Source organism: Macrobrachium nipponense, chromosome 44 (assembly GCF_015104395.2).
Source record: "Macrobrachium nipponense isolate FS-2020 chromosome 44, ASM1510439v2, whole genome shotgun sequence".
Taxonomy (NCBI): Eukaryota; Metazoa; Arthropoda; class Malacostraca; order Decapoda; family Palaemonidae; genus Macrobrachium; species Macrobrachium nipponense.
This window is the reverse complement of record NC_087221.1, coordinates 40792997-40810617: the sequence shown is the minus strand read 5'-3', so window position 1 is coordinate 40810617 and position 17621 is coordinate 40792997. Positions and strand designations below refer to the sequence as shown.

The 17621-nt window shown below is 47.5% G+C and overlaps 1 protein-coding gene across 1 annotated transcript in view; it reads left to right on the top strand.

Annotated features, from left to right (window-relative positions):
• Positions 1 to 17621, top strand: part of LOC135204219 (ADAM 17-like protease) — a 62277-nt gene that overhangs the window by 21044 nt on the left and 23612 nt on the right. Inside the window, 4 exon segments of the mRNA XM_064234325.1 lie at positions 9374 to 9405; positions 9407 to 9601; positions 9762 to 9956; positions 10564 to 10702. Coding sequence (XP_064090395.1) covers positions 9374 to 9405; positions 9407 to 9601; positions 9762 to 9956; positions 10564 to 10702 — 561 coding nt within the window.

Here is a 17621-nt window from a genome sequence, read left to right as displayed (position 1 = left end):
TCGCCACGATCCAAGTCCATGAACGCGTTCAGATGTCACTCCTGTCTTATGCACTTTGCAAGGAGTTGGCCATCATCCCGCCAGGCTTTCCGCAGCCCATCCTATAGGTCACCCACGTTAATCGATGCAAGGAGCTACCCCTGCATGCTGACACGACCCCGGCAGCTCCACTGAGGCCGATGGCCGGCCCTCCCATGAAAATCCACCTTAAGGAAGACGCGGTCCCTTTCGCCATACACACCCCAAAGCAGATACCCTACGCTTTCTGCGAACCTGTCAAGAATGAACTAGACTCCATGGTACAACAGGGAATCATTAAGCCTTGTGGAGATGAGCCATCGGAATGGTGCCACCCTCTAGTCATAGTTCCTAAGGCCAAGGGAGTTCGAATCACAGTGGATCTCATGAAGCTGAATGCACAAGTCTCCCGTCCAGCCCACCCTTCGTCCATGCCCTTAGCTGCTGTTGACTCCACCGCCAAGTTCTTCACCACCTTGGATGCTCTACACGGCTACTGGCAGATGGAGCTAGCAGAAGAGGACCGCCACCTCTTCACTTTCATTACGCCTTATGGACGCTTCCAGCATTGCCGGGGACCTATGGGCTTCGCTGTCACTGGTGATGCCTATTGTTACCTCGGCGACCTAGCTCTCCAAGGCATGAAGAAGTGTGTCAAGGTTGTTGATGACATTCTCATCTTCGACGATGACCTACTGACACACTACCACAGGATCCACGAACTGCTCACCCGCTGCCGCAAAAATGGCATCACTCTCACAAAGAAAAAGTCACATGGCAGAGACCAGAGTGAATTTCTGTGGCTTCACCCTTTCCGAAGAAGGAATTGCTGCTGACCCAGGACGAGTTGCTACTCTGCAAGACTTCCCTACACAATCCAACCTGACGGACTTATGTTCCTTCATGGGATTGGTAAACCAGTTGGCAGAGTTTACCCCGGATATTGCCCTGACTGCACAGCCCCTTCGACACTCATGAGCCCCAAGCGCTTTTTTCTTTTGGACACCTGACCATGACCGTTTGAAACAAGCACTTTCAAGCCCCCCTGTTCGTGCCTCTTTTGACCCAACCCTGTCAACCATTCTCCAGACCGACGCATCTCGCCTCTACGGGATAGGCTACGCTCACCTCCAGGACCATGGATCTGGACATCTCCGAGTAGTCCAGTGTGGATCCTGCTTTCTCACAGACGCCGAAACAAGGTATGCAACGATTGAACTGGAGATGCTTACAGTATGTTGGGCCCTCACAAAGTTGCTGGCCTATACCTCAAAGGACTGCCAACCTTCACCCTGCAAACCGACCATCGCCCATTGGTGCCTATCTCACAGCTACACACTGGACATGGTTGAAAACCCACGGCTCCAGCGAATGAAGGAGCGTATGTTGCAATACCAATTTACTGCAGTGTGGCGTGCCGGCAAGTCTCTATGCATCCCAGATGCACTTTCTCGTGCACCAGTCAGCTACCCCACCTCTGAGGATATGACTGGCTGCGCTGAGGTAACGGCACATGTCAGATCTGTCATCAACACTACAACAGCTTCCCAGGACGAGGATGCCCCAACCATTGACGCCGACCGCACCCTACAGGACATGTCGATAGCAGCACAGGCTGACCCCACCTACGTTTGCCTTCGTGATTGCATCAGTTCTGGGTTTCCCACGAACCGTTACAACCTACATGCATCCTTATCACCGAACTGGAAGCTGCAAGAAGCCCTCTCTACTGATGGCAACCTCGTGCTCTACGGGGTAAGAATACTACTAGTTCCTGCAGCTCTACTTTGCCACACACTCGCCAGACTCCATGATAGTCACCGTGGTGTCGAGGCTACCAAACGTCAGGCTCGACAAACTTTCTTCTGGCCAACACCGTCGCTGCCTGCGAGCCGTGCCAAATCCTGCATCCAGCCAACAACGGGAGCCTCTCCACAACGACGACCGTCCATCCAGGCCCTTTGAGTCAGTATCGGCCGACTTCTTCCAGGTAGCTGGGAAGTCCTTTCTTGTAGTCGCTGACCGCCTCTCCAGCTGGCCTGTGGTTGTCCCTTGCAAGGGTGACACTACTGCCTCCTCGACCATACGGCACTTCTGTCGCTACTTCAGAGGGGTGGGTGTTCTCTTACGCCTGCGCACAGATGGAGGACCTCAGTTTACCAGCAAAGAATTCGCCGACTTCACAGAACGTTGGGTTGTACACCACATCACCTCGTCGCCACATTACCCACAGTCTAATGGACACGCTGAGGCCGCCATCAAGGCTGTCAAGCACTTGATCCTCAAAACGGCCCCCACAGGAAACATTGACTGTGAGGATTTCGATTGTGGTCTCCTTGAGTTAAGAAACACACCCAACCAGTCTGGTCGCTCTCCTGCCCAGGTACTGTATGGTCACCCTCTCCGTACATGTGTGCCTGCCCATCCTCAGTTATTCACAGAAGATTGGCAGGAAAAGGCCCATGACTGTGACCGCCGAGCCGCTGCCAGAGCTGCTCAGGTGCAGCGCAACTATGACGCCCACGCCCGGCCCCTGCCCAGGCTTAATGTGGGTCAACATGTCCGCATCCAGGACCCAACATCTCACCGATGGGACGCAGTTGGGATTGTCATGGGTGGTGCACAATCACGCGAGTACAAGATCCGTCTCCCAAGTGGTTGAGTGTTACGTCGGAACCGTCGCTTCCTATATCCACTGCCCAGCCCCAGTCAAGTTCCCAACTCTGATCTCCCTGTGGTCTCTAGCCCAGACATGGAAAAGTCATCAATTCCCTCCAAAGCCCCTCGCAGGTCCCCAAGATTGAACAGGCCTACATAATGTACATATCTATAAGTAATTTGTTTAGTATGTTCAAAATACCTCTTTGAATGCAAAAGGGGAAGGGGAGGTGCGGAATAATGGATATTTTACTATGCAATTGCTTTACGATTCATTTCCATGTATTTAATAAAATCACCTATTGTGAACGCATCCGCATGTGTCACCCTGTATCATGAACCCCTCACATGTTCATGGCTATTCTTCTTGCTTCTCTTGGCGCGAACTGCACGCCCTGCAGAGCCTCTGTACATATTTACCTTTTGCTGCTTGGAATAAACAAATCTACGACTCGGGATATCATTTCTCCCATCCTGCAATCTTTCGTCTTCTAATGCAAGACATCACAACCTATCACCACCAATGCTTCGTCTCCTGCGCAGTATTCACCCCCCATAATACCATTGTTCCTGTGTCTCCTCCCTTTTCTTCCTTTGATTCGTCGCTGGAAGTATTGAGAGGCCACCAGGCTGATGTTTGTAATGTTGCCTCATCTTCTTCGGGCGTTAATTTGATTCCCGGGAAGGGGGAGGCTTTTTCATTATTCTCATTTATTCCAGAGTCGGAGGCATCCAAGATGGCAGCAATTTGGAAGACGCTCGGGCTAGGGGGTCCCCCGTCCTTGGAGGGGTTGCTAGTGCACTTTATGGAGGCTCGCTACCCCCCTCCTGAGGCTGGCTAGGCCATCCCCCCTCCTCCCGGCCTCGTCTTCGTGGGTAGCCGAGGTCAGCCGTCTTATATTGCTTCGCCAGTGACTGCTGCCACTTCTTCGGGATCCGTCTTTGTGTATTCCTCCACCAGTGGCATTTGATTCCCCTTCACACCAAGGGGAAGCCGTGACATCATCACCACTTGTGACATCACTCCCAGTCGTCTCCTCTGCACTGCCTCTCTCAGCCGTGATGTCATCCCTGCCGCCCAGTTCGCTACATCACCCTTCCATGTCATCGGAGCCTTCTCTTGTAGACCAGCCTGAGGTTATATGCCAGGCAGTGCTTAAGAGGTTGGACTCTGTTTTGGATGATAAGTTGGCTGCCTTGTCGGTTGGGAGGACTGGAAGGAAACGTGTTGCTTCGTACCCGCCTTCTGGGAAGAGATCACATAAGAAACTATTGCTGTCTTCCTCTCCCTCTTCCCCCTCTACGCCATGTCGGCATATCAAGCGTTGGAAGGCTAAGGACTTTGCTCTTTCTTCGCCTATGAGGGAGGAACAACGTGGACGTGTTCTCGAGTGTTGGTGTTTCGGAGTGTTAGTGCATCTTCCCTTGTGCAATCTGCAGTGGCTGCTGAGTCCTCTGCATTGAATCATGGGCGTGTTGCAACCTACCCCATCCATGCAGATTGCGAGCGTGTTGCAACCTCCCCTGTCCATGCACATCACAAGCATGTTGCAACCTCCCCTGTCTGTGCACATGATGCAAGTGCTCCTTCTTCTCCAAGGCCTATTCATCGCCGTAAGGATCTCAAGGGGCCTGTCAAGAGGTCGAAGGTTGTGAGTGCGGAGTTGGTGCAGCAGGTGTGTTTGCCTGCCCCTCTCACTGGTGCTTCCAAGAGTTCGACTCTGGGAGATTCTCCTTCAATCTCGAGTGTTCGGGATTCCTCTCCAACTCATGTTCGTACATCTGCCACGCCCGTGACCATCACGGAGATGTTAATGATTCATCTGTTGGAGGAGTTTGTAGATGTTCCTAGTGTTATAGTGGGTTCGTCTCGGGAGCCAACGAGTGGACCCAGCCCAGACAGGTTAGTTGGTGTTTCGGGCTGTTTGGCTGCTGATCTTTCCGTTAATTTTAATGGGGAAGGTGCCTTAGAGGAGCCTACACATCCTTCTCGTCGTTGGTCTCTGTTGCCGGAGCAGGAGGAGGGAGACACGCAAGAGTTTTTGTCTTCCTTTTCGGAAGTTGTTGATGTCATTCGTGGGTTCAACAATGTGGAAAGAAGGACTCAGGCTCGGTCGTCTTACACTCCTTCTTGCTTGGAAGCCTTGGTGGGAGCTACGCAGGATCCCAAATCATCTCTTCAGGTTCAACAATGTGGAAAGTAGGACTCAGGCTCGGTTGTCTTACACTCCTTCTTGCTTGGAAGCCTTGGTGGGAGCTACGCAGGATCCCAAATCATCTCTTCAGCTTCCCTTGTCGGGGCACGTCCAGTCAGTCTTGCATAAGGTTAACGCCTCTGTTTTGGACAGGGATGGTTCGCTTCGCTCTAGGGGCTCTGCCAACCTACTACCCCCGCCTCTCACAAGACATAGGAAGTACTATGCTATGAACTCTGCATTTTTGATGTCGTGTCATTCGCCTGAAGCTGGGATTGACTTTGGAGCAGGTGAGGTCGGTGGCTCCGTCCTTGTCTCCGCAAAATGCCTCGGCATTGGAATCTACGGCAGCCTCCATGTTGCAGACGGTTCTTTGGCTGGACTTCTGGTCTGTGGTCATTGCCAAGATAGCTTCTGACAAATCTCCAGAAGGGTTGGTGAGGGCATCCTCGCTTGCCAGTCTGTCGCAGTCTGGAGGCAAGGCGTTTTTGTATATGGCTCACCTCAGTGTTAATTTATGGGCTAACTTTCTTCTGATTAGAAGAGACGCAGCTTTGTCTAGGATGGAGAGATCAGTTGACACAGAGTCCTTGCTGGCATTGAGGAACGGAGATCTGTTGGAGTCCCAATATTTGTTTCCTCGGACCGAGCTCAAGAATGTGATAGACCGACGCCGGGCTGACACCAAAGACAGACTGGTGCACCAGGCCGTGTCTAAGTCGGAGTCTTGTCCTCGGAGACGTCCGGCTCCTCCTCCTCCCCCTGTCCAGCAGCAGTCAAGAAGATCGTCGCCTGGTAGGCCGTCAAGGAATTAGAGTTCGGTAGGGCCTTCCCGTTCGACTCAGCGTAGGTCAGAGGATCAACATCCCTTTCACTCTCGTTCCTTTAAGCCAAGAAGGGGCCCAAGAGGCAGAGGTAAAGGGGGGCCGTCGGTAGGTTAGGCGCCTCTCCCTCTCCTGCACCATGGGTGGGGGTGTGCCTGGCGGGCCATTGGGCCAAGTGGCAGAGTTATGGGGCAGAGAAGTGGGTGGTAGATGTCCTTCGGGTGGGATACCTATTGCCATTCGACTTCTCTCCTCCTCTGTCGGACAAGCCTCACCTCAGGAAGTCATATCCTCTAGATTCTCTGAAGTTCTTGTCTCTTCAGGAGGAAGTACAGAAGATGCTGGACAAGGATGCGATAGGGGAAGTGGTACATCCATCTCCGGGGTTTTACAGTCACATCTTCTTGATGCCGATGGAGACCTGTGATAGACTTATCCACCTCGTCGGGAAGACACGGTTCAAGGTGGAGATCCTGCATTCGGTGTTGGCAGCCGTGACGGAAGGCGACTTCATGCTGTTGATAGACTTAAGGGACGCATACTTCCAAATCCCAGTTCATCCGACGTCCAGGAAGTTCCTTCGCTTCTCTCTTGGGGACAAGGTCTTCAAGTTCAAAGTCCTGTGCTTCTGGCTGACAACAGCCCCTCAAGTGTTCACAAGGGTCTTCTCTCTTCTGGCAAGTTGGGCCCATGCTCAGGGGATCCGTTTGCCGAGGTACCTCGACGATTGGTTGGTCTTGGCCGTTTCCAGGAAAAGCTGCTGCAGGACAGGGATCATCTTCTTCGGTTCTGTCTGGAACTGGGCATCGTAGTCAACCAGGAAAAGTCAAACCTCGTACCCAGTCAAAGGATTCTCTACCTGGGCATGGTCATTGATACGACAGTGGCAAAGGTTTTCCCGTTGGATCAGAGATTGGAGAAGTTACGGGTGGTGGCGCGGGACTTCCTGTCAGAACCACATCAGTGGCAGGTTCTTCTGGGAATGTTGTCTTCCCTGGAGAAGCTGGTTCCTCATGGGCGTCTTCATCTTCGGTCTCTGCAATGGAGACTGGGAGAATGGCAGGGGACTCACCCCTTTTAATGGTTCCTCTGTCTCTGGAAGTGAGAGAAGACCTTTGTTGGTGGTTGGACGGCCAGAATCTTTCGAAGGGTGTCCCTTTGCATTCTCTTCCACCAGACTTCCTTCTGTTCTCAGACGCCTCCCTCACAGGTTGGGGGGCTCATTTAGGCAGCCTCATCACTTCAGGCATTTGGGGTTTGGAGGACAAGCAGCAACATATCAACGTCTTGGAGTTGAAGGCAGCCTTCCTGAGTCTGAAGGAGTTTCGGGAGAAGGTAGAAGGTCATTCTGTCGTTCTCATGTCGGACAACACCGTGGTGGTAGCCTATGTGAAGAAACAGGGAGGCCTGGTTTCTCTTCAATTTCACGCCTTGACCGTCGAGGTCAACCAGTGGGCGGTCAGCAATTCGGTAGAGCTCTCAGCCAGGTATATCCCAGGCAAACGGAATGTGGTCGCAGACAAACTCATTCACCGGGATGAGATCCTAGGCACAGAGTGGTCCTTTCATCAAGTGGTAACAACAAGCTTTTCCAGGTTTGGGGGAGACCTATGCTGGGACCTTTTTGTGACTCGCTTCAACAGGAAGCTGGAGATATGCTGTTCAGTGGTCCCAGATCCTTTAGCATTGGCAGAGGACGCATTCCAACATCCCTGGGACAACCTGGAGGTGTATATGCCTTCCCTCTGTTTTGTTTGATCCGTCAAGTTCTGAAAATGCTAATGAGTTCACAGGGTCTCAGGATGAATTTGGTAATCCCTCTGTGGCCTCAGGCGAAATGGTTCCCAGATCTGCTGTCGTTGTTGTCAGAGGTTCCGAGGGAGATTCCCCCTTGGCGACATCTCCTGTCAGCCCCATGCAGAAAGGTTCCACAAGTCAGTAGAATCCCTGTCTCTTCACGGTTGGAGGCTATCAAGTATCTCCTCCGAGCGAGAGGCTTTTTTCAGAGAACAGCAGGGCATATGTCCAGCAGTCTCAGAAAGTCAACCTCAGCGGTTTACCAAGGCAAATGGGTGATCTACTGTGATTGGTGTCGTAAACGGGGTTTTTCTCCACTCGCAACCACTATTCAGCAAATAGCAGACTTTTTAACCTTCTTCAGAGACGAGAAACGTTTGTTTATTTCTGCTATTAGAGGCTACAGGGCGGCCCTGAGTTTGGTGTTATGCCTTAGAGGTATCGTCATCTCCTCTTCCTGGGAATTTTCCTTGCTAGTTAAGGGGTTTGAGCAGGAATTCGTGGCCAAGACCCAAAATCCCTCTGTGCACGATGACAATTCACTTCGTTTTCCATTCCATCACTGAATGACTGTGGGTGGTGATGCTCAAGAGCTTTTGTTTTGCCCTGTCCGGGCCCTGCGTTGCTATCTTAAAAGGACTCAGCACCTTAGACCAGGCTGCCGCAGACTTTTTGTTAGCACAGGCCGTACAAAGAAAGAGGTGTCTAAGAATACTATCTCGTTTTGGATACGTGTCTAAGAATACTATCTCTTTTTGGATACGGGAGGCCATCAGACAGGCATACTTGACTCTTGACGATTCCACCACCAAGTCTGTGCAGGCTAGAGCGCATGACATTAGGGGTATTGATCCCTCTCTGGCTTTCAAAAAGAACTTGGCTGTACATAGGGCTAAGTGCTGGTACTTGGTTACGCCAGTCCACATTCACCTCTTTTTGTCTTAAGGATGTTGCCCACAGATGTGCGGACACGTTTTCCCTGGGTCCTGTGGTAGCTGCCCAACAGGTTGTGTAATTCATAGTTGTCCTTAACAGGGCACTTTTGTATCTTACCTAAGATGATTGTGTGGATGAGCGAATGAGTGAGTTGGCTGGTCTCCTTTCTCTTGTACCTTTCCTTTTTCCTTCAGGTGGGTTAAGGAATAGACACGTCATTCGCTGGACTGGTCTGATAAAAGTGAGTAAGGTAGTCATACTGATAGTGCGGTGGCTTAATATACAAATATCAAACCCTCTTTTTGGTAGCATATGCTCCACTCCCTGGCAAGGAGGAGTTGGGAGTAGTACAAACCCTGGTGTATTGGTTTGCTATTGACAGTCAAAGTTTCTCTTTGGTTCCCTGTACAATGGTTCTCCCATATATCATTGTACGTCACTCAGGGTCTGAGTGGTTAAATATCAATTTATCTAGCTTCTCAACGGGCTTCAGTCCCTCTCCAGAAGTCATTTCTTCAGGAAGCTGGACTGGTGGGTAGGCCCCCAGCCAGTTTAGGATGTCTTTTACCTCCCTCTAAGTATGAGTCTATCTTATTGTTAAGACCAAAGGTTTGTTCGCGTATGATCAAATGAGAAATTTTCTAAGACAATTTGTATTTTTCATAGCTACAAACCTGAGGTCTTAACATTATACTGCCCACCTCTAGCCGCCACTCTGTGTGTTAAGACATCCTGAGTTGGGAAAGACATTAATGCGGTGGCGTAGGTGAGTGGCCCTTGACCACTCTTTACCCGATCTACGCATGTGTTGCCAGATATCACAAGATTCCTTACTTATGTTTTTTAACCGGATCCAGCTAGGCACTAGAAATTATTCTATTGTTAAGACCTCAGGTTTGTAGTTATGAAAAATACAAATTGTCTAGAAAATTTGTCATTTTTCAGAGAGTGAGGATGCTGAAGAAGACTGGTTAGAAAGGCTATGATACTCCTGATGAATCATCTGGAGAAATCCATAATAATGGTTCAAAACGTAGAGTGAAACGTCAGAATGCAGAAGCTTATAGCAACTTTAATGGAGATAAAACCCGCTGCCCATTACTTCTGGTTGCTGATTATCGATTTTTCCGAGAGATGGGTGGCTCTAACTACAAAACCACAGTAAATTATCTTGTAAGTTTCATGCAAAGGCATACCGAATGTGTAACTTCTTTTTGGAATTTTTTACATCCAGCTTTTTGCTCTTTGTAGTTTATTATGTGGAATACCCTGAGTACGTACTCATGTGTACCTTTATTTACTTGTTAAAATTAGATGCACCTACATCTTCCAGATTAGTCTAATTGATCGAGTTGACAAGATATATGAAAATACAGTTTGGAAAGATACAGTGGAGAATGGAGGCTTCTCTGGAATGGGTTTTGTCATCAAGAAAATATTAGTTCATCAAGAATGGCATGTAGTGCAAACAAATCATGTGCATTATAACATGGAGAAAGCCTCTTGGGATGTCCGCAATCTTTTAGAGGTAAGTTGTAGTTGAAAGCATGTTGTAATAAATAATACTCTGAAAGTGAACTGATTTTTTCAGCTACCTTTTATTGGGTTTCAGGAAATTATAGGGATCTTAACAAAAATGAATAGAAAACTGAAATAGGTGTTCATGCTTATCAGTGCAATTGTAAGGTGCTTCTGGGGAGGAGTAGGATTGTTTCATCAGTTGACTCTGCAGGTGTTGGATGTTTCCAGACCACAAGTCAGAACCACGGGATTACTTTTCCCACTATTGTCTTGATAGAGGTATACTTTTATTGCAAATATGTATTAGAATACCAGATAGTTCAGATGTGTGAGATTCTTTGGACAATATTCCAACTTTTCACACTACGAACCAAAATTCATTACCATTATGTATGGATTTATAGTGCATTGTTGTAGTTATTAAAAATTTCTTGGATTAGAAGCAACATTTGTTATCCTTTGGTGTGTTGAAGATGCCTTGGTTTGTAGTACAAACTAATAAAAGTGCTTGTGTTTTTTGTGCATAAATTGTGCTAAGCATGGGTTTATACATAATGGGGTGCTTCACTAATAAACCTCTGGTAAGCAGTCTTTTGCTGTCTCCTTTTCTTAAGGTCTTTAGCCGAGAGTATTCTCATAAAGATTATTGCTTGGCTCATCTCTTCACGGATATAAAATTTGAAGGGGGAATCCTAGGCCTTGCTTATGTAGGGTCCCCTCGCAGGAATTCTGTTGGTGGTATCTGCACTCCAGGTGGGTATTATTATTTGACCATAAAGTCTGTATCACATTATTGGATTGCAATATTACAGATGTTGGCATATTCTGAATTGATGTTGTGCACTAGTAGGAAGTTTATTTTAATTCATTCAGCAAGACAGAAACGACAGAGGCCTTTTAGAAATTGTGTGACCACTGATAATTTCAAAAAGGCACTAAGTAGAGTCAAAGTAATTACAAAAGTATTTCATTCATGAATAAATTGGACTTATTATTATTTTTATAAAGTTTTGGTGGTCATTCATTGGTTGCATGCACAGATTCCTCTTCATTTTGCATGTATTTAATACATCCCTCAAGACTCCATTCTATGCATGTGCATTGCTTATGAAGGCACTTGATGCTTGATTTATTGCCTTTGAACCAGGCATGATAGGTCACCTTTTTTATTGTCAAGTTCTTTACTGCATGAATTACAAGTTTTTTTATCATTGTCCTAGGTGTACCCATTCTGTTCTTGGTAAACTAAGTACAACTGTATTTATGGAATGGGACTTTATGGTTTATTTCCCTTAAATTTTCCGGACTTTAGAATTACCTGTGCTAAACTTTAATAATTTCAGATTGGAGTGCAAGTTTTAGTCTTACTGACTTGTTTTTCTGATGTATTAGTGTAGTTTTAGACTGCATTAAAATAAATTCATTTATTATATAATAAATGCAGTACATTATAGTAGTTATAATTTGAAATGCCATTTCTGTAATGATCTTGGGCTGTGCAAAGCTTTCTGATTAGCTGAGCAGTTCTTGTAGGTAAGAATTTTTGCATGTGATGTACTGGAAGGTAGTTGTTGAAACTCAATTTTGTTCATGAAACTTATCTGTCAGATATATATATAGCTGTATTCTCTGAAGTCCGACAGAATTTCTAAAAACTTACGACACACGTAGTGGGAGTAGGGTGGTTAGTACCCATTCCCGCCGCTGGGAGGCGGGTATCAGGAACCATTCCCATTTTCTATCAGATTTCTTCTGTCGCCGGTGTTGTAAACACTGTTTACATCACCTCCGCCTCAGGATTTTGGAAAACTGTTCTTGCTTAAGTATCCTCTTGACTTTTTGGGTTTTTTGATATTGGATCGATAGCTTGACATACGTGACTTTGGATTGTTTAGATTTTGGCTTGGTTTTTTCCTTGAATAAGATGTCTGGGTCTAGTTCGGCTAGCGCCAGGGTGTGTATGAGGGATGAATGTAAGGTGAGGCTACCAAAGGCTTTGGTTGATCCTCACACAGTATGTAAAGGTTGTAGGGGACAAGTTTGTATGTATGATTTTCGCTGCACTGAATGCGAAAGTTTGACTGATGTACAATGGAAGACGTATGAATCCTACGTTAATAAATTAGAGCGTGAGAGGATCAGGAGGTCTTCCTCCAGGAGTAAATCGGGTAGCAGACAGGGTATTAATGTATCCTCTTTTAACCCTCCTGTAGAGTTTGTAACTCCTAACCCTGTAGTGTTGCCTTCGGGCCCTCAAGTGGTGTCTGCGGAGGGTAATGCCCTTTCGCTTATTTTGGATTCTTTGAAAACTCTCTAATCCAAAGTGCTTGCCCTTGAAAATAGGCAAAGTGCTAAGTGCAGTGATAGTGCCCCTAGTGAAGTGGAGGGGCCGTCAGATCGGCCCTATAGCGCCTCTAGGCTGGGACCTCTGCCGGACTCCCAGGACTCAGGGAGAGGGCATGTCGAAGGCCGAAGGAGGGTTACGGGGATCCCCCACCGATCTGACGTCCCTTCAGCAGCTCCTGTAGATGCTTCCCAGGCTGCTAAGGATTCAGCCAGATTCAATTAGCCTCGGGGAGCTGTCCAGTGTGTTGTCATGCATGGACAAGGCCGTCAGAGATGGCTCGGAGGAGTTAGCCTCTCATTTTTCAGCAGGCGTTTTAAAGAAGAGATCGCTTTATTGCAATTTTGCTGCTAAGTCTGTCTCTCCCGCACAGAGGGCAGAGCTTTTGTTTGCGCCTTTTTCGAGCCATCTCTTCCCCCAGGCTATGGTGAAGGATCTGGCAGTAAGCCTTCAAGAGAAAGCCTCTCAAGACCTTTTGCCTCAGTCGTCGCGACGTCCTACGGGGCCTTCCACGTCTTCAGGAGTCCAATCTAGTAGAAAGCAGAAGCCCTTTCGTGGAGGGACTTCAGCTAGATCTTCACCCCGAGGAAGAAGTCTTCCTAGAGGTAGAGCCCCAGCTAAGTCTAGGGGCAAGAAGTGAGAGATCCGTCCTTCTGTCACCGGTAGGAGCCAGGCTGCAGTTGTTTGGAGAAGCCTTGAGAGAGAGAGAGGCGGACACCTGGTCTCTCAACATCATAGAGAAGGGGTACAAAATCCCTTTCGTAAAGCCGCCCCCGCTGACTTCCACTCCCAGGGACTTGTCCCCGTCGTATCCTCAAGAAAAGCGTTAGATACTCTTCGACCTGCTCGAGCAGATGCTCAAGAAGCGAGCAGTGGAACAGGTCTTAGACCTAGCAACGCCACGATTTTACAACAGATTGTTTCTTGTACCAAAACAATCGGGAGGATGGCGGCCGGTCTTGGATGTAAGTTGTCTAAACCTCTTTATAGAGAAGCAGAGGTTCAAGATGGAGACACCTCAGTCAGTTCTGGGGGCCTTAAGACCTGGAGATTGGATGGTATCACTCGACCTTCAGGACGCCTACTTTCACGTCCCGATACATCCCCAATCTATGAAGTACCTTCGGTTCGTCCTGAAAGGAAAGGTCTTTCAGTTCAGGGCTCTTTGTTTCGGACTGAGTACGGCCCCATTTGTCTTCACCATCTTAATGAAGAATGTGGCGAGGTGGCTCCATCTTTCCAACATCAGGATCTCGCTCTATCTGGACGACTGGCTCATACGAGCCTCTTCGCAGACCTGGTGCCTGAAGGACCTGCAAACGACTCTGTCTTTAGCTGCGTCCCTGGGACTTCTGGTGAACTTCGAAAAGTCACATCTGACCCCAACACAGTCCATCGTGTATCTGGGGATTCAGATGGATTCAGTGGCTTTTCGGGCTTTTCCGTCCCAGGAACGTCAGCAACAAGGCATAGAAAAAGTGTCAGCCTTTCTAGGGAAGGATTCATGCTCGGTGAGGGAATGGATGAGTCTGCTGGGGACCATTTCCTCGCTGGAGAAGTTTGTTTCCCTGGGGAGGCTACACCTTCGACCTCTTCAGTTCTTCCTGTCGGACAGTTGGACAGAGAAGGACAACCTCGAAATGACTGATCATCTCAGAAGAGGTAAAGAGCCATCTAAGATGGTGGCTCAATCCGTTGAAGCTGTTGGAGGGCATGTCCCTCAAGCTTCGGAACCCCGACCTAGTGTTGTTCTCCGACGCGTCATCCACGGGGTGGGGAGCAACACTAGGGGGGGAAGAAGTGTCAGGCACCTGGAGAGGGGAACAGGTAGCCTGGCATATCAACTTCAAAGAGCTGGCAGCGGTTCAGTTAGCGCTCCAGTTCTTTCAAGACAAAGTCTCCCGTCGCGTAGTCCAAGTCAACTCGGACAACACCACAGCCCTGTCATACTTGAAGAAACAAGGAGGAACGCACTCTCGCTCCCTGTTCGCTCTAGCGAAAGAGATTCTGCTTTGGGCGAAGGAGAGAGAAATCACGATCTTGACAAGGTTCATTGCTGGAGTCGAGAACATCCTTGCGGATCTACTCGGTCAACAAGGACAGCTTGCTGCCAACAGAGGTGGACCCTGTCCATCAGAAACGTATGCCAGGAGCTGTGGGGTCTTTGGGGATGTCCCTTGGTGGACGTTTTTGCAACCTCAAGAACGACGAGACTTCCTCTTTACTGCTCCCCGGTTCTCGATCCGGGAGCAGTAGCAGTAGACGCCCTTTTATGGGATTGGACGGGTCTAGATCTCTACGCATTTCCCCCCTTCAAGATCCTGGGGGAAGTGATGAGAAAGTTTGCAGCTTCGGAAGGGACGAGGTTAACGTTAATCGCCCCCTTTTGGCCCGCAGCGGACTGGTACACAGAGCTGATGTCATTCCTGGTAGATTTTCCGAGATCTCTTCCGTTAAGGAGAGATCTACTCAAACAGCCCCACTTCGAGAGGTACCACAAAAACCTCTCCGCTCTGAGTCTGACTGCGTTCAGACTATCCAGAAGCTGGCCAGAGCGAGAGGTTTTTCGAGACAGGTGGCTAAAGCTATCGCCACCGCGAGGAGACCATCATCAATCGCGGTTTACCAATCGAAGTGGGCAGCTTTTAGGAGCTGGTGTAAGAAGAAAGGAGTTTCCTCTACCACGACCTCTGTGAGCCAGATCGCCGACTTCCTACTTTTCTCAGACGAGATTTGAAGCTTGCAGTGTCGACCATTAAGGGCTACAGAAGTGTTTTATCTGTGGTTTTTCGTCATAGAGGTCTAGACCTAGCCAATAACAAAGATCTCCATGATCTTTTGAGATCTTTTGAGACCACCAAGGTACCTCTTCCTAAGTTGCCTTCTTGGAACTTAGATGTGGTCCTAAAGTTTTTAATGTCAAGTCGCTTTGAACCTCTTCACACTGCGTCTTTGCGAGACTTGACGAAGAAGACTGTATTCCTAACTGCTCTGGCGACGGCGAAGAGAGTTAGCGAGATAAAAGCTATTAGTAAGCACGTCGGATTCAAAGGGCATAATGCTGTCTGCTCTTTGGCAATGACGTTTCTGGCTAAGAATGAGAACCCCTCCAACCCTTGGCCTAAGGAGTTTGAGATCAAGGGTATGGCGGAGATCATTGGTCAAGAGCCAGAAAGAGTCCTGTGTCCTGTCAGGGCTCTAAGAGAATGCCTTTCGAAGAACAAGGAATTTGTAGAGGTTCTGCGGAGAACTTATAGTGTTCGGTTAAGAGACCAGATATGCCCATGTCCAAGAATGCACTGGCATTCTTTTTAAGGAACACCATAAAGAAGGCGCACTCTTCTTGCAACGACAATGATTTCGGACTGTTGAGAGTGAACGCTCACGAAGTGAGGGCTATTTTGACCTCGATAGCCTTGCCAGAAAAAATATGGCTCCACAAAAGATGAATTTGGAGTGGCCACGATTTTGGATGGAGGTAACTCGGTGTTCGCCTCGCACTACCTACGGGAGGTGAGAACGACGTACGAAAATTGTTACTCTCTTGGGCCATACGTCGCCGCAGACACTATTTTGGGGGCAGGAGGTAGCACTCATCCTTTCCCATAGATAAGGGTAGGTGAGTTTTTTAATCTTTGTCATGTTTATGGTTGTAGGGTCGGCCGCCGAATGCGGACTTCCCATCTATTAGCCTTTTTATGTGGGAGTATGTGTTAGGCTAACTTAGGTGGTGGTTTTGCCTCGTTGCCCTCGGAAGTATGGTCATGGTCTAGTCACATTGTGGTCACGTCCCCGTTGACAGATCATCTGGAGCGCACCAACTACACAGGTCACTACCTTGTTGGTAACTCTAGTGAAGCAGATGCAGGCTTGGGTGACAGTAATCACGAAGTCAGCTATGCTAACAGGTAAGGAACCAAGATGTCAATCATCTACATGTATATGTTTCCTAAAATCCTTTTTTCTGTCTCTCCCACTGCCAAAGGTGGGATTCAGCTATATATATATCTGACAGGTAAGTTTCATAAACAAAATGATATTGTTAAGATACAATAAAGTTTGTTCATACTTACCTGGCAGATATATATATAGCTGTATTCTCTGAAGTCCGACAGAATTTCTAAAAACTTACGACACACGTAGTGGGAGTAGGGTGGTTAGTACCCATTCCCGCCGCTGGGAGGCGGGTATCAGGAACCATTCCCATTTTCTATTAGATTTCTATCTCCACTGTCTCCTGAGGGGAGGTGGGTGGGTACTAAAAATATATATATCTGCCAGGTAAGTATGAACAAACTTTATTGTATCTTAACAATATCATATTTTCTCATTCTTTCCATTTTATTAAACTTACTGTAAAAAAGGTCATTGCTCTTTCAAGGGAAATATTTTTGTATTTTGTGTCATTACAACCCATCAGCAATGTATATGCCCTTACTAGCAGTTTCAAATGTCCATGGACTTAGTCCATTGTCTAACAGAAAGTAGTAGTGTTTTAATGAATTATGCACCACCTGAATCCACAGGTTTGAACCAATCAACTACATCATATTTGTTAACAGCTTCAACTGGTGTTTGCATTTTTGAGATGCGTCAGCAAAGTTCATTCTTTGTCGAAAGGACACCACTGAGACTGATGTTTGCCAATTACCCAAATGTCAAGTAACCAGAACCTTACCACAAGCATCGTGCACCATCCCTTCAATCTTTTCTTTTATATTAAACATTTGACATGGGGAACTTCTGGTCTGTCCAGTGAGGGTTGTTCTTCAGTAACTATGAATGACCATTGATTTCAGATGATTCCAGGGACAAAAGCTGTAGATTATTGCAGGGGAATCAAAGTGACAGTTTGAAGAATTTAATCTCTTTTTGGATTAGGCAGGTCATTCTGAAAGCATAAGTTGTATATTAGATGGTAAAGTAGGACAGATCAGAGTAAGTCTAGAAAATGAGACCCTTGCCTAATCCTGTTGCTTTCTAACAAACTATGAATGTCCTCTATTTGGAGTATTGGTATTTGGTGGTGCAGCCCACTTTTGCTTTTTTTTTATGTAGATGGCTTGTGCATATGCTCAGATTTGTATTCATCAGGACCAATTAGTCATGATGAATCAAATGATACCTTGGGAGAAGATGTGTTCAATCCTCATCTCCCATTTCCTCATAACTTCTTTATTCATGGTAAACTAGAGACATAGATTTCTTGGGTCACTGGCATCCATATCCCACATGAATGAAAAGTGTTTCTTTGTTATACTTGAGGAGACGTAGCTTACAATATGGGTTTTCATTATAAACAGCAATGTGAGTCATCATTCTAAAGGC